Source organism: Dendrobates tinctorius, unplaced genomic scaffold (genome assembly GCF_039654945.1).
Source record: "Dendrobates tinctorius isolate UK_male_01 unplaced genomic scaffold, ASM3965494v1 ptg000059l, whole genome shotgun sequence".
Lineage (NCBI taxonomy): Eukaryota > Metazoa > Chordata > Amphibia > Anura > Dendrobatidae > Dendrobates > Dendrobates tinctorius.
In genome coordinates, this window is record NW_027361727.1 from 22736785 (window position 1) to 22755148 (window position 18364).

The 18364-nt window shown below is 45.7% G+C and overlaps 1 protein-coding gene across 1 annotated transcript in view; it reads right to left on the reverse strand.

Annotated features, from left to right (window-relative positions):
• LOC141092259 (hatching enzyme 1.2-like) overlaps window positions 1–18364 on the reverse strand; it is a 61863-nt gene that overhangs the window by 5938 nt on the left and 37561 nt on the right. The window contains exons 2-4 of the mRNA XM_073578253.1: window positions 8045–8075; window positions 5935–6000; window positions 5483–5623 (exon numbers count right to left, since the gene is read on the reverse strand). Coding sequence (XP_073434354.1) covers window positions 5483–5623; window positions 5935–6000; window positions 8045–8075 — 238 coding nt within the window. The remainder of the gene's footprint in view (window positions 1–5482; window positions 5624–5934; window positions 6001–8044; window positions 8076–18364) is intronic.

The window sequence follows — 18364 nt, forward strand, 5'->3', positions numbered from 1 at the left end:
ATCTTCCTTGGTATAAACAGATTCTCGGAGACAGGGGCTGGCTGGCACTTTTCAGCCTGGGGGGCAATCACAAGGCAGTGGCCTTCCATTCGCGGTGCTTTTGCCCTGCTTATCTCTGGCCGCTGCATTAAAGAAGCAGAGATAACAGGCTTTAAAAACAGGGTGGTACCTAGATATGGGAACAGAACGAAGCTAGCTGCATATAAAATTCTCCCTCTGTACAAATCACTCATCAGACCACACTTGGAGTATTGTGTGCAATTTTGGACGCCGGTGCTCAAGAAAGACATTACTGAACTTAAAAGGGTTCAAAGGCGGGCTACTAAAATGATAAATGGAGTTGGTTCACTACAATACCCAGAAAGGTTATCAAAATTAGGACTATTTACTCTAGAAAAGAGAAGACTTAGGGGAGACTTAATATATATACAAGTATATCAGAGGGCAAAACAGAGATCTCTCCAATGAACTGTTTGTACCAAGGACTGTGACAAGAACAAGTGGGCATTCTCTTTGTTTGGAGGAAAGACAATTTCTGCACCAGTTTAGAAGAGGGTTCTTCACGGTAAGAGCAGTGAGGCTCTGGAATTCTCTTCCTGAGGAAGTGGTGATGGCCAACTCACTGAATGAATGTAAGAAAGGAATGGAGGCTTTTCTTGTGAGTAACAGTATAGAAGGTTACGAATAACAGAATATTATAGGTAGATGGTTGACCCAGCTTAGGGGAAGGAATGTTTTTCCCTATGGAGAAAATTGGCTTCTACTCTGTGGGTTTTATAGGCATCCCCAGGATCAACAATGCAGAACAGCTGCACTAAAAATAGGCTGAACTAGATGGACATAAGGTCTTCCTTCAGCCTTCAAAACTATGTTACTATATATATGGAAGCAGAACCAAGTTTGCTGCCTACATAGATACTGTAACAGAAGCAAGCTGACTACATAGACACGAGACTGGAACCAAGATTGCTACGTAGATAAGGAAACTAACTGGAGCTTACTACAGAGATATGGGGGCAGAACTGAGCTTACTACAGAGATATGGGAGCCGAACCAAGCTTACTACAGAGATATGGGAGCAGAACCAAGCTTACTACAGAGATATCGGAGCAGAACTGAGCTTACTACAGAGATATGAGGGCAGAACTAAGCTTACTACAAAGATATGGGAGCAGAACCAAGCTTACTACAGAGATATGGGAGCAGAACTGAGCTTACTACAGAGATATGGGAGCAGAACTGAGCTTACTAAAGAAGTATAGGAGCAGAACAGAGCTTGCTACAGAGATATGGGAGCAGACCTGAGCTTACTACAGATATATGGGTGCAAAACCGAGCTTACTACTGAGATATAAGAGCAGAACCATGCGTCCTACAGAGACTTGGAGCAGAACCAAGCTTACTACAGAGATATGGGAGCAGAACCGAGCTTACTACAGAGATATGGGAGCAGAACCGAGCTTACTACAGAGATATGGGAGCAGAACTGAGCTTACTACAGAGATATGGGAGCAGAACCGAGCTTACTACAGAGATATGGGAGCAGAACCGAACTTACTGCAGAGATATGGGAGCAAAACGGAGCTTATTATAGAGATATGGGAGCAGAACGGAGCTTACTACAGAGATATGGGGGCAGAACCAAGCTTACTACAGAGATATGGGAGCAGAACGGAGCTTATTATAGAGATATGGGAGCAGAACAGAGCTTACTACAGAGATATGGGGGCAGAACCAAGCTTACTACAGAGATATGGGAGCAGAACGGAGCTTATTATAGAGATATGGGAGCAAAACGGAGCTTATTATAGAGATATGGGAGCAGAACAGAGCTTACTACAGAGATATGGGGGCAGAACCAAGCTTACTACAGAGATATGGGAGCAGAACGGAGCTTTCTACAGAGATATGGGAGCAGAACCAAGCTTACTACAGAGATATGGGAGCAGAACCAAGCTTACTACAGAGATATGGGAGCAGAACAGAGCTTACTACAGAGATATGGGAGCAGAACAGAGCTTACTACAGAAGTAAAGGAGCAGAGCGGAGCTTACTATAGAGATATGGGAGGAGAACCAAGCCCTAAGAAAAAAATAATGGAACCTGAGTCCCCCTATCAAAACTAATAATGTCCCCATTTATAACAAATAATGTCCTCTGAGTGCCCACAAAGCTCCGAATATACAGAATAATGGCCCTACATACCACAAAACACAATTTGATGGTCTCCAAAGCCCTTTATTATACATTGAGGACTCCAGAACTCCCTATGTATAGGAAAATGGCTACATAGCTCCTATATAAAATAAGATGTTGCCATTGCCCCTAAATATAATATGATGGTCCCCAGTGACCCTATATACAGCATGAAGGTCCCCCTGCCCCCTATATATAGTATGAAGGTCCCACTGCTCCTTTATATAGTATGAAATCCCCACTGCCCCTATGTATATACAGTTGAAACCAGAAGTTTAAATCCACTATATACTGTATAAAAATACAAATCTGCATGTTTTTCTCTATCTGACATGAAATTAGAATAAACATTTCCCATTTTAGGTCATATATGTCTTTTTATATAGTGTATGGAAACTTCTGGTGTCAACTGTATAGTATGATGGCCCCACTGCCTGTATATATAGTATAAAGGTCCCCACTGCACCAAATAAATAGTTTGGTGGCCGCAGTTGCCCCCATGTATATAGTAGGACGGTCCCAGTTCCCCCATATATACAGTATGATTACCCCAGTTCCCTCTTATATAAAGTATGATGGTCCCACAGCCCCATATATATAGTATGGAGGCACCAGTTCTCCCCATATATATATAGTAAGATGTCCCCAGCTCACCCCATATATATGTTGACCCCACTTCCCATATATGTGGGGTACTCGGTACCGGGCCCGATGAGCTTCAATAGGGGATGTCACGGCACCTGGGACCCGGCCCGTGGCCCTGGGCGCCCATTGTAAAAGGAGTTGTTTCAGTGTGCTTGTGGTGATGAAAGTTTATAAGTGATTCGTGACGCCACCCGTGGTATTCGGCAATGAAGATGTAAGCCGACGCTGCAGACAGATCCTCTGGGAGAGATGGTGTGGTGCAGCAGTGATGGTATAGCCCTCCACAGGCAGGGCTGGAGTCCCAGGGCAGAGTAAATGAAGTGACACGTAGATGGTGTAGTGTCAGGCGCAAGGGATGTAGCGGTGCTGGGCAGGTTGGTGCAGGAATAAGTGGAGGACACCAGGGCATGCAGTTCCAAAGCTTTACTCACAGTCTGTTGTGCATACAGGTGCCCGCCTCTGTGCCGTGTCCTCCGGGTCAGGGACTCAGTCAACCTCCAGGCCAGATGGAATGCTCCCTTCCACACTCCGCCAACATGTACCTTTCTGAACGTCTCCTCTTATAGCGCCTTTAGGTGAAGTACTCCTAGTACTGAGTTACACTGGAGTGCCTCCTGTCCGGTGTTCCTATGAACTCTACTTGTATGGCAGACAGCTGTAGCCTGCTTCGGGGACTCCTTGCTACTAAGTCCCGGCTCACTATCCAGTTGCTGGTGTGCCCCCAAGTCTTGTGTGGGAATAAAGTGGTCACAACTTCTACTCCTCCGGTGTCTGCTGCAGGACCATTAGTATCCATACAAACTCGGGGATCGGGTCCCGGCCTTGCGCTTAGAACTTCTAGGAAGGGTTCTCTTCTAACCCACGTCCTCTGTTCTCTTTTACTCCTCACGTTCCGTACTGATCTTCCTCTCTATGGAGAGTCAGGCTTCCAGTCCTCTCTCTCCCTTTCCTGTGCCAGCAGACCCAGGTCACTGGGATCTGCTGCAGCACTTCCATCCATCTATCCCTCTCTCCGGGGATCTTCTTCTCTCCAACTCTCTAACCAACTGACTGACTGACTAATCCTAACCTCTTCTCGCTCTTTGTAATGTAATCCAACTCCACCCACCTCCCAGCACGTTTCGTGTTCCAAGCAGGGAGCCACCAAGGGGTGCTATGGGCCATCAGGCATCCGGCCCTGCACAGCTGCTGGGGGAACGGCCCAGGGGGCATTTTCCTCCCTGCCACCCGGCCCAGCCCGCCCCTGCTCGGAGAGATACTTGTATTGTCCCCTTATATACTTATACATGGTTATTAGACCGCCCCTCAGTCGTCTTTTTTCTAGACTAAATAATCCTAATTTTGCTAATCTCTCTGGGTATTGTAATTCCCCATCCCCTTTATTAATTTTGTTGCCCTCCTTTGTACCGGCTCTAGTTCCATTATATCCTTCCTTAGCACCGGTGCCCAAAACTGTACACAGTACTCCATGTGAAGTCTAACCAGGGATTTGTACAGAGGCAGTATAATGCTCTCATCATGTGTATGCAGGCCTCTTTTAATGCACCCCATGATCCTGTTTGCCTTGGCAGCTGCTGCCTGGCACTGGCTGCTCCAGGTAAGTTTATCATTAACTAGGATCCCCAAGTCCTTCTCCATGTCACATTTACCCAGTGGTTTACCGTTCAGTGTGTAATGGTGATATTGATTCCTTCTTCCCATGTGTATAACCTTACATTTATCATTGTTATATCTCATCTGCCACCTTTCGGCCCAAGTTCCCAACTTATCCAGATCCATCTGTAGCAGAATACTATCTTCTCTTGTAGTGACTGCTTTACATAGTTTTGTATCATCTGCAAATATCGATATTTTACTGTGCAAACCTTCTACCAGATCGTTAATAAATATGTTGAAGAGAATAGGTCCCAACACCGACCCCTGCGGTCCCCACTGGTCACAGCGACCCAGTTAGAGAATATACTATTTATAACCACCCTCTGCTTTCTATCACTAAGCCAGTTACTTACCCATTTACACACATTTCCCCCAGACCCAGCATTCTCATTTTGTGTACCAACCTCTTGTGTGGCACGGTATCAAACGCTTTAGAAAAATCAAGATATACCACATCCAATGATTCACCTTGGTCCAGTCTATAGCTTACCTCTTCATAAAAACTGATTAGATTGGTTTGACAGGAGCGATTCCTCATAAACCCATGCTGATATGGCGTTACACAGTTATTCTCATTGAGATAATCCAGAATAACATCCCTCAGAAACCCTTCACATACTTTACCAACAATAGAGGTTATACTTACTGGCCTATAATTTCCAGGTTCACTTTTAGTGCCCTTTTTGTTGGTTGATTCCATCAAGGCTGACGGGTTTGACCATTTCCGATCTATGTATGACCGGTTTGTCTATAATCTTTTCAGTTTCTTATCAAAATTTTGGTAGCTCTCATCTCAGCTTCCAATATTTTGCCTTCAGACTCACGCTTGTTGTGGTAGCTGTCTTCATGGAAGATCTCTGCCCTTCAAATTGTCTTTGAAGGGCGCAAAACCTCCAGAGAAGCAACAATCACCAAAAATGGAGGTAGGGGTGCCATGATAGTATATTAATACAAAGTCATATGAGTTACGACAGAGGTCACTTACTGAACTGAGAATCCAATGTGTAGGGTATTGAGACCAAACCATCGGCTGCCTTAGGCCAGAAACAATTCCCGGTGGTGCAGGTAATGGCACTGCGCCCGTCCTTCACTACAATGTCACCATGGTGCAGGCCGCTTTTCCTTGCTAGATAGGGGACAGGTAACATGAATATGGTTGGCTCATACTCACTAATATCCTACATGACTTCTCTGAATCTGAAGGAAATGGATTTTCAGCCTTGGTTGACACCATCCTTCTTAAATTTGGACCTGTGAAACACCTCAAGCAACCAGCTCTGTAGCCATGCTTCCTTCTTCCACTGGAGGGGATGTTGCACAAACTCCGAAGCTTCATGTCCAAGGTTGGAAGATTTGGCAAACCAAAAACAAGACGAGACAGGGTGGCAATTTTTTTTAGAACTTTTGGGGACCAGGAGTTTTTCTGCGATTAATTACCTTTGTTGACCCTTTCTATGGTGCTGAAAACATCATCTGATGGAGGACTTGACTTGAGAGGTTGATCTAAATATTGAGAGAAGAAAACATAAATCAACCACTGTAACGATAAGGTAAAATATGACGTAAGGTTCCCCTGATTATCACATGGCAGAATCTCCTATTCGCATACTGAGCTCTGCTATGTCAGTGTGAGGAATTGACCCCCCCTTCCTTTTCTTAGCCTGTCACAGCTGCAGCTTGGTATTCTCTCACTGGCAGCCACTCACCCCCCTGTCCTTCCCCCTCCCTCAGCTCACACACACAATCAGTGTAACCTGAAATACAGGTTAGTGACTGGCTTCCTGCCTCACAGAAGGGGGTCCCTTTGTCCCTCCCACCATGTGCAGCTGCTGTCATAGACAATAATGAGAATCTAATCATTTGGTCATAAAAAGCTGCCAGATTACGACAGAAATATGAAAATTACACATTAGGACGTACTCCGATCAGGCTCCACCACAGTGGTTTTTGCTAATTTATAGCACCCACGGAGCCAGAGAAATGGATTTCTCCTGAACAGTGTGGAATAACTAGTTCGAGTTTTGTTTTGGGTGAATGCCAGCGACAAGCTGGAAAAGATGATACTATGTGCGTTTCTGTATGAGATACCCTCTGCGAGATATAGTTATTATAAGTTTTGTAGTCAGATTGTAACTGTGAGAGCAGGGGGGAGGACCATCACAAGACAGCCCCTTTAGTGATGTCACCAGTCCAAAGGTATAAGGTATTTTCCCCTATCCCCTCTCTCATTCTAGCCTGGAATGCCGTGCCAATAAGATCTCAAATGAATGGTGACGTTTGGCTCCTCGTCCTCCTCGCATGGGTCTGCCTGAAATGAGCTAAGCAATATGTAAGTTTATCTCTGCTTTTAAATCCCTTTTATTTCTAGTTGCATTGTACATACTATTATTGTCTCATTTCGTAAAGCCTTTTTATCTTCTGTAAACACTGCCCATCTTTTGGGAATAAACTATAAAATTTATTAGTTCAGTCTCTTTGCTCTGTGACATATTCATGTGCCTATAAGCTAATTACGCTACTGATTTTGGTTTGCTTCAAGCCCCTCTATTAATTTTAAATATTAATCAGAGAAATCTGAAGCTGGTGGCAGCGAAGTGTGTTCTGGATAGGTGGGTAGCGCTGGCAGTGACAGAGCGGGTTTTATAAGCTGATTGGGTGGCTGCGGCCAAAGCATTTATAACTCCCTCACTGCAAGTGGGCCTAACAGCCATTGCACAGCAAGTGGCCCGTCCGGCGACTACTTATCCTAGGTGTAGTTCCCTGATTGACCGGAGGATAAAGGGGGGCACCGGAGAGTTGCAAGTTCCAAAGTGGAATTGGAAAGTGGGCTATCCATAAATCCCGACAGCTTGTAACATATTGTGGCAGTGGTGGGAGAACTAAAATAAACCCCCTGCGGTAAATTGTTAGGGCAAGACTAGCTTGCTGTTTTTATCACATGGTGCCAGCGGTGGGATAACTAAGATAAGCTCTCCTGTGCCTGTGATACCCGTGTGTGGCGAAAGGTCACGTACCCCCGTCTGTGACAACCACAGAGATGCAAGACCCTAGATCTTGAGCACCAACCTGGGTAATGCAAAGCCACCAATCAGAAGGTCAAGAACCAGGGAATTGGCCATGCTGCTCCTCTCTTCTATAAGCAATTGGAAAGCATTTGGGAGCAAACAAGCTTAAGACCCTTTCCATGCCCCTGATGGGGGTAGGGGTTGTATATGCAAGGCAGAAAGCGTATACAAGACCTTTTTTATTTTAATAGGTGTGATAGATTAGGCTCCTCATGGGATCACAGAGAATAAAAAGTGCAGTAAAGGGGAGGAGCGAGCAGAGAATATGCATTGCTAAGAAGCCTTGGTGACTTTGTGACTATGTACTTGCTTTATAGGCAGAAAGCCCCAAAACATCCCCAAAACGACTAGCATAAAAAAAATCAGGCAAACACATAAAATAGACTTCACACAGGTACAAATTTAAAGAATAAGATGCAAGTGAAAACTAGGAGAAAAAAAAAATAAGTGCAATAAGTTAGACTCTTATTGTCTTTTCTCACCTTGTATTTGGAATCCTGGAGGAGCAGGCAGCTGAAAAAAAGATGAATTATTACTAGTATATTAGGGATCCACGCTCTCGGGAAGGCATTCGGTAGGTTTAGTCCAATCCGGTGCAGTTTTATTACTTTCATAAAACTCCAAGGGATTAAAAACCAAAAACAGCCTCTTCTGGGCACAAAGGTATAACAGCAAATAAACAGTTCATTCCGCAGGCACATACGGTATATGTCAGAGTGGGCTCATCCGAACAGATTACAGTCCTTTCTACCAGAGCAAATTTTACACACAGAGGAGGTACGATCCCACCAGTCTCGGTATCACCTTCAGCCTGAACTCCAGCACCAAACAGAAGTGTTCAACTCCATGCACAGTTCACACTGAACAGGCTGCAGCTTCCACACGTTACTCTGCAACTCCAACACATAGACTGCTCAGCTTTCCTACTTGACCCTGGTAGTCTCCATTCAAAGAGAGATTCGGCCACATCTCTCTAAGAGCTACATTTTGACTGGTCACTCACCAGCAGCACACTCGACTCAACTCTTCATCCAGCAGACTGATACATCTGGTGAACACAGGCCTGGTCATGTAATAAACCAGGCAGGTGCATCTAATCAAATACTGCAGAGATGTCCCACATGGTTTTGCTGCAATATATAGTAATTTGGCAAGGCTATCAATATACTGTAAATTTTCAGGATGCATTCACTGTCGAAATGTCAATGGCAGAACTATTTCTAGCAAACATTTATGTTCAACAATGACCCAATTCCTGACTCAGTGATCAGACGAAGCTGTATTGGGGTAGAAAGGATTACTCAAAAATCCTTAGTCAATGGGTAAAGTTAAAAGGTTACCAATTGTAACTAAAGAACAACATGGATGTTCATTGATTAAACAATGAGGGGCTCTCAGTGCTAAAAATCACCTGTTTAGAAATGAACAAAATTCCCCAAATTAATTTCTCGCAGATTTGCTTGAAATGGCCGCCAAACAGAATTTACACAAATTGTAATGGCCATGGTAACACAAAATAAATGAAAGGCTGGGAAAGGGTTAAAAAAATAATAGAAGCTTACACTCACCTGTCCTAGACCTGCTCCTTACCTGTCCTGGTGCTACAACTCCCCGCCACCTCCTAATTCTCATGACTCCACATGACCCCATGTGAAGAGAAAAAAGTGACGAGAGGGAACGAGCGGAGGAGCGGCAGCAGCGGTCGTAGATCAGCGGAGCATGAGCTTTCACTATTTTTTTAGCCCCTTCCAAGCCATGTAAAGGATCATGTGAATCGAAGATATTGTATTAATCGAATCTCTAAAAATTCAGATTGACAAATAAGATTTTTCTTCTTCGATATTCATGACGCGGCTCGTCTGCTATTTGCACACTTTTTGTTCATTTCTTTTTGCTGCCAATTTCTTTTTTTTAACTACAAAAATGTAACATTTTTCTGAAACAATAAATGATGAGCATAATCCAGGTCACATTGGGAAAGTATGAATGATACTCTCATTACAAAATAGTACAATAACAGGTGCGGAGTCACATACGCTGGCATCTTACCTGCAGCGGCGCGCTGTGGACTTGAAAGACGACCCACAACAGAAGAGGTAAAAGCCGTCTCCTAGCCATGGTCTGCTCAGCCTTCTTGTCTACCGGAGAGCTGCAGTAATGGGCGCGCCACAGTCTGCTTTTATGCACCTTTGTTTGGATGGACGTCTGTGAAATTTCATTGTCTTCCCCGGAACTAATTCCAATCTGTACACTTCTTAGCAAGAATGGATTTCATAGAGATTAACCTTTGGGGCTTGTAATGCCTCTCTCCACAGCGTGTCCAGTGCTGGATGGTAGAGTTGGTGCAAATTGATTTGCAGGATCTGCTCCATTGGCCAAAGCACAACTACATGGACCCTGGACGGAAGCCCTCGAGCCGACTCCTACCTGACGGCATATGCGGCTTTTTTTGTTAGCCCCAATGTCATCATTTTGGTGTGACACGTGTCTCGACTCATTGAAAGAAGCCTCAAGTAAGAGTTGGTTCTCAGGGCTCCCGTCTAGTGGCCACAAAGTACTGAAATGGTCAAATTGACAAGCACCAAGTCAGCATGACACCTTTCTATATCACTGAGTTGGGGCAACTTTACGTATGAGTCACCTGTGCCACAGCAAAAGCCACTGTCTGGGATATCTTTGACCTGAACTAGGGTGGAGCAAGAGAGATAATATTACCATTAACTCCTGCACTGGCTGAGACGCTACATGTTGGGATGAGCGGACCCATGGATGTTTGGGTTTATTGGGTTTTAGCGTAATTTAATGCAAAGTTCGGTTTGGGTACCAGAACTCTATCCGAACTACATAGAAGTCAATGGGGACCAGAACTTTGGTGCTGTAAAATGGTTGTAGTGAGGGCAAGAGGGCTGCAAAACAGACTCTCTGTCCCATGTGCCCCATTTATATTATAGCTACCAACCAATCTGAGCTCAGCCTTCATTATACCAAAGAAGTGAAATAAATGGCCCATGGTTTCCTTCCTATTGGTCGTGATTCTCTGCGGTGGGCAGTAGTGTTGTGCATCCAACATGATGTACCTCATCGTGATAGTGGAGGTCGGTGCACACGCAGACTCGTTCACAGAAATACACCGTATTCTGCGAGACAATGTCCAGACTTTCCATTTTCAGCAAAGAAAGGAAGTATCCATGACCAAAGCAAAATAAATAAAATTTAAAAACACTGCATGGTTGGACATCCATCAATGTTTCAGACGTCCAGGAGAAAAATATGAGAAGGAAAATCACACAAAAATAATGCAAAAGAGGAAAAACATGAGCCTGCTAGATAGGATTGGAGACCGTCATTTGGATCCGTTACAAAACATCTTGTCCAATGAAGAGCGGTTTTATATAATCGAGTGTTGTGATCCACAAATCAATATGTCCAGGTGTGAACAGGTACATGGATGCAACGGGAGTCTACTATACTATGCCTCTAGACTGCAAGTTCCCTCTCAGTTAGCCCCTTTGCACACCTGTTCCACTGGCCGCCATAGTCCCCTTTGGTAATGTACGTCTACACCAAAAGTTACAGCTCACACGCCGTCCATCTTCTGCAGCCTAGACTTCTCCATCTGCCCTAGTTCTGTGCACTCGGCTAGGGTCTACCAACGCTGGTCTCTGGTTTTGGTCATTTGCCTCTGGATCTGGTTACTTGGTTCTAGTCACTCAGTTATTCATTCAGATCTGGTTACTCGATTCCTCACTCAGATCTGGTCACTCGGTTCCTCACTCAGATCTGGTTACTCGGGTCTTCACTCAGATCTGGTTACTCGGTTCCTCACTCAGATCTGATCACTCAGTTCTTCACTTGGATCTGGTCACTCTGTTCCTCACTCGGATCTGGTCACTCTGTTCCTCACTCGGATCTGGTCACTCGGTTCCTCACGCGGATCTGGTCACTCGGTTCCTCACGCGGATCTGGTCATTCGGTTCCTCACGCGGATCTGGTCACTCTGTTCCTCACTCGGATCTGGTCACTCGGTTCCTCACTCAGATCTGGTTACTCGGTTCCTCACTCAGATATAATCGCTCAGTTCCTCACTTGGATCTGGTCACTCGGTTCCTCGCTTGGATCTGGTTGCTCGGTTCCTCGCTCGGATCCTAGTTACTCAGCACTTCACTCGGATCTGGTTACTCAATACTTCACTCGGATCTGGTTACTCAGTTCTTCACTCGGATCTGGTTACTCAGTTCTTCACTTTGGTCTAGCTACTCAGTTCTGGCCACTCAGTTCCTCACTCAGATCTGGTTGCTCGGTTCTTCACCCGAATCTGGTTACTCAGTTCTGGTCACTTCGTTCCTCACTCAGATCTGGTTATTTGTAATTTCAACTATAAGCCAATTCCGACGCACTGCATTTCTGTCTTACCACAGGTCCAGACGCTGACTCTTTTCCTTCTCTGCCTTCTTGGGCCTTTTATAATTAATAACTGCTTCACAGCTGTCACCTGACCTGGTGTCTCTTCCAATGTCTTCCCGTCAGGAAACATGTACTTCGTCCTAGAGTTCCTGCTGATGCAGTTCTTGCTACTTTTTCTTCTCCTGCAACATTTGACGAGCAGGTGGCACTACTATAATGTCCGGTCCCTCGCGCCCCCGATGTATAACATTTGCCCCTTGCCCCCGATGTATAACATCCGACCCTTCTCCCCCTGATGTATAACATCTGGCCCTTCTCCCCCCCCGATGTATAACATCCGGCCCTTCTCCTCCTGATGTACAACACCCGGGCCTTCTCCCCCTGATGTATAACACCTGGCCCTTCTCCCCCTGATGTATAACACCCGGGCCTTCTCCCCCTGATGTATAACACCCGGGCCTTCTCCCCCTGATGTATAACACCTGGCCCTTCTCCCCCTGATGTATAACACCCGGGCCTTCTCCCCCTGATGTATAACATCCGGCCTTCTCCCCCTGATGTATAACACCCGGGCCTTCTCCCCCTGATGTATAACACCCGGCCCTTCTCCCCCTGATGTATAACACCCGGCCCTTCTCCCCCTGATGTATAACATCTGGCCCTTCTCCCCCCCGATGTATAACATCCGGCCCTTCTCCTCCTGATGTATAACACCTGGCCCTTCTCCCCCTGATGTATAACATCCGGCCCTTCTCCCCCTGATGTATAACACCCGGGCCTTCTCCCCCTGATGTATAACACCCGGGCCTTCTCCCCCTGATGTATAACACCCGGCCCTTCTCCCCCTGATGTATAACACCCGGCCCTTCTCCCCCTGATGTATAACATCTGGCCCTTCTCCCCCCCGATGTATAACATCCGGCCCTTCTCCTCCTGATGTATAACACCCGGCCCTTCTCCCTCTGATGTATAACACCCGGCCCTTCTCCCCCTGATTTATAACATCCAGCCCTTATCCCCCTGATGTATAACACCCGGGCCTTCTCCCCCTGATGTATAACACCCGGCCCTTCTCCCCCTGATGTATAACACCCGGCCCTTCTCCCCCTGATGTATAACATCTGGCCCTTCTCCCCCCCGATGTATAACATCCGGCCCTTCTCCTCCTGATGTATAACACCCGGCCCTTCTCCCTCTGATGTATAACACCCGGCCCTTCTCCCCCTGATTTATAACATCCAGCCCTTATCCCCCTGATGTCTAACACCCGGCCCTTCTCCCCCTGATGAATAACACCTGGCCTTTCTCCCCCTGATGTATAACACACGGCCCTTCTCCCCCTAATTTATAACATCCGGCCCTTCCCCCCTGATGTATAACACCCGGCCCTTCTCCCCCTGATGTATATCATCCGGCCCTTCTCCCCCTGATGTATAACACCCGGCCCTTCTCCCCCTGATGTATAACACCCGGCCCTTCTCCCCCTGATGTATAACACCCGGCCCTTCTCCCCCTGATGTATAACATCTGGCCCTTCTCCCCCCCGATGTATAACATCCGGCCCTTCTCCTCCTGATGTATAACACCCGGCCCTTCTCCCTCTGATGTATAACACCCGGCCCTTCTCCCCCTGATTTATAACATCCAGCCCTTATCCCCCTGATGTATAACACCCGGGCCTTCTCCCCCTGATGTATAACACCCGGCCCTTCTCCCCCTGATGTATAACACCCGGCCCTTCTCCCCCTGATGTATAACATCTGGCCCTTCTCCCCCCCGATGTATAACATCCGGCCCTTCTCCTCCTGATGTATAACACCCGGCCCTTCTCCCTCTGATGTATAACACCCGGCCCTTCTCCCCCTGATTTATAACATCCAGCCCTTATCCCCCTGATGTCTAACACCCGGCCCTTCTCCCCCTGATGAATAACACCTGGCCTTTCTCCCCCTGATGTATAACACACGGCCCTTCTCCCCCTAATTTATAACATCCGGCCCTTCCCCCCTGATGTATAACACCCGGCCCTTCTCCCCCTGATGTATATCATCCGGCCCTTCTCCCCCTGATGTATAACACCCGGCCCTTCTCCCCCTGATGTATAACACCCGGCCCTTCTCCCCCTGATGTATAACACCCGGCCCTTCTCCCCCTGATGTATAACACCCGGCCCTTCTCCCCCTGATGTATAACACCCAGCCCTTCTCCCCCTGATGTATAACACCCGGCCCTTCTCCCCCTGATGTATAACACCCGGCCCTTCTCCCCCTGATGTATAACACCCGGCCCTTCTCCCCCTGATGTATAACACCCGGCCCTTCTCCCCCTGATGTATAACACCCAGCCCTTCTCCCCCTGATGTATAACACCCGGCCCTTCTCCCCCTGATGTATAACACCCGGCCCTTCTCCCCCTGATGTATAACACCCGGCCCTTCTCCCCCTGATGTATAACACCCAGCCCTTCTCCCCCTGATGTATAACACCCGGCCCTTCTCCCCCTGATGTATAACACCCAGCCCTTCTCCCCCTGATGTATAACACCCGGCCCTTCTCCCCCTGATGTATAACACCCGGCCCTTCTCCCCCTGATGTATAACACCCGGCCCTTCTCCCCCTGATGTATAACACCCGGCCCTTCTCCCCCTGATGTATAACACCCAGCCCTTCTCCCCCTGATGTATAACACCCAGCCCTTTTCCCCCTGATATATAACATCTGGCCCCCCATGATGCCGCCTGTAGGATTAGCATCCAGGACACAATAAGGAGCCCCGCTATTAAAAGGTGCTAACATGTTGTACTGTGCAGTGGTTGCATGTTACTTTAGTTAATTTGCTAATTACGTGTTAATGTAGAAGACAAGGGGACACTCCACCACGGAATAAAAGGATTGTCCTGCATGTTGTTGATGGACAGGATTAAAGTTGCTGTGACTATAAGGTGTAATGATGAGGACAGGTGAACTGCACCATGGAAATGGCACTGGATCCCCTACGGAGACATATGGAGATAGATGGAGAAAGACAGATAATAGATAGATAGACAGATAGATAATAGATATGTAAATAGATAATAGATAGATAGACAGACAGATAATATATAGATAATAGATAGATAGATAGACAGATAGATAATATATACTGTATATATAATAGATGGATAGATAGATAGATAGATAGATAATAGATAGATAATAGATAGATCGATAGATCAAAATGAAGCCACACATGCCGGCATAGGCTCCAGCGCACTGGTTGTAACCCACCAACCTATGTTGCATAAAAAAGCAAATAAATAAGACAATAGGCAGCCCAGCACTCAATAGCAAATTACATGTCAAAAACTGGTGTATTTATTTTCCCATGTGAGCAGGTGGCAATGCTTCACTTCAAGAGCAAGTGCGCTTGACAAAGGTTAAGACACAGGAATGGTGCTGACATGCCGGGCGATGCTCGGCCGCTGGGTTAGTTGGGTGATCGATGCTAATTGTAACTGCAGCAGGATGAGACGTGACCGACATTAGGTCCACTTTGGTGTTGAGGACGGTCATATCCTTTACTGTTACTTTGTGTTACCATTGACCCTGTCATTCATGTTGTCCAACAACAGACAGAAAATCCTACAGGTGGAACACAAACAAGTCCATAACAGGGAATAGCCGACTAGCAACGTAGCCAAAGATGAGACTAGTCAGGCTCCACCAGGCCGGCTCTTCGCAGCGCCACCCCACAACTCGACAGCTTTGGGCATACGGCGTTTATTGCAGCACACCTCACAATATGTCACACTTAGGACAGGGTGGCATGGTGTGAAGCTGCAGGTCACCTTTTGGTGTCTCACATTTGCCTTGAGGCTTCCATTTAGTTCAGGTCTTGAAGGCCACATGACGTCACCGGTGACTGATCCATAACCTCTCACTATTTCTGGACAAGTTCACAAAAAAGAAAAAGAAAATATTTTTTGTCAATAGTACAGTAATACTCCAGGATGGACACATGGTGGCGACAGAGCACCAATAATCCATATTCTTTCCTATTTAGCACTTTTTTTTTATATCAACACAATTAAATCTCAAAATTATAAAAATAAATAATAAAACTCAATGGAATGATTTTTAGGTTTGAGCAAGTGGATGCTGGTCGCCATGTGACTTCTGGGAAAAAAAATACATTAATAAGAAGAATCAGTTCTGGTTGTCTGTAGATGTGATTTTCCAGCAAACAAAATGCGACATAAATGGAATGAGTGCAAGGGACAGGTGATATGCTCAGAAGAAGATATGATGAAAGCCTAAAGTATTTTTTTTTTTTAATTTATTTTACTCACTTATATAGCACCATTAATTCCACAGTGCTTTACAGGCATTATCATCTCTGTCCCCATCGGGGCTCACAATCCACAATCCTCACGATTCCCTATCAGTATGTCTTTGGAATGTGGGATGAAACCGGAGAACCCGGAGGAAACCCACGCAAACACGGGGAGAACATACATACTCCTTGCAGGTGTTGTCAAGTGGCTGTGCTACACCCATATTAGACAAACACAACTCTGCTACAACCATACTGGACACACAGCTCTGCTGCAGCCATACTAGACAAACACAGCTCTGATACAGCCATATTGGACAAGTACTGCTCTGCTACAAAATATTAGACAGACACAGCTCTGCCACAGCGATATTAATCAAACACAACTCTGCTACAGCCATACTGGAGAAACACAGCTCTGCTACATTCATATTAGACCAACATGACTCTGATACTGCCATATGAAACAAACCTCTGCTACCACCAAATTGGACAAACACAGCTCTGCTACAGCGATATTAGACAAACACAGCACTGCTGCCACTATATTAGACAAACACAGCTCTGCTACAGCGATATTAGACAAACACAGCACTGCTGCCACTATATTAGACAAACACAGCTCTGCTACAGCATATTAGACAAATACAACAACTCTGCTATAGCACTTTAGTCAAACACAGCAGTGCTACAGCCATACTGGACACACAGCTCTGCTGCAGCCATACTAGACAAACACAGCTCTGCTACAGCCATATTAGACAAACACAGCTCTTTTACAGCCATATTAGACAAATACAACAGCTCTGCTATAGCACTTTAGTCAAACACAGCTCTGCTGCAGCCATATCAGACAAACACAGCTCTGCTACAGCCATACTAGACATATTGGAGGTCAGAATCCTGGAGGTGCAGTGTGGAGGGGGCAATTACTTTTCTCCGTATAGTGCACGTCCATGTCCAGATCTTAAATCCTACTAAAGTGGAAATGGCGCCATTTGCTTGTGATCTGATCGCGCTGCCGCGTAGTTTTCTGCACCTGCTCTTGGGTAGTTTGTACAGGACGTGTGACATGTGATTGTTGGTTGCCTTTTTTTTTCCATTCTTCTGTGTTTGCTTCTCGGCTGCTCATTTCTGGGGGATGACGGAGGCTGTTTATACGCTGATACATGGGTAACATATGCTGCAACATAAGCATCCGCGGAAAGGATCATGGCGGAGGCCTGACGCTGATTACAACTCATTATAGACTATTCTGTGAAATTAAACCTGATAAACATGAGAACCATAAGGAGTATAAAGTCCAAATTGTATAAAAAGAATATATTTTATTAAACACATATGCCACAAACAACGTTTAAATGTATTACAAACAGGATCAGGTAGTGAAGGCTGCGTCATCCATTAAATATACATATAAAAGTGCTGTTCATAATAAAACTTAACGCCATGGGAATTAGTACTATAAATACATGCCAGTGAGAATAAAGATTCCCCACAGTTGGGACTGGTCAAAGTAAATTTAGTTAGTAAAGTGCATCAAGTGGGGAATCTTTATTCTCACTGGCATGTATTTATAGTACTAATTCCCATGGCGTTAAGTTTTATTATGAACAGCACTTTTATATGTATATTTAATGGATGACGCAGCCTTCACTACCTGATCCTGTTTGTAATACATTTAAACGTTGTTTGTGGCATATGTGTTTAATAAAATATATTCTTTTTTTACAATTTGGACTTTATACTCCTTATGGTTCTCATGTTTATCAAGTCTTAGTGTGCAGTGTCCTTCTGGGAGCCCTTTTATGACCTAACACTAGATGGTGGCCCGATTCTAACGCATCGGGTATTCTAGAATATATATGCAGTTTATTTTTGAAGATTTAATAATAATGCAATAATGCACCCCCCAATCCTGATATGTATAGTTCTCTCACCCCCAGTCCTGGTATGTATGGTTCTCTCACCCCCAATCCTGATATGTATAGTTCTCTCACCCCCAGTCCTGGTATGTATGGTTCTCTCACCCCCAATCCTGATATGTATAGTTCTCTCACCCCCAGTCCTGGTATGCATGCTACCTC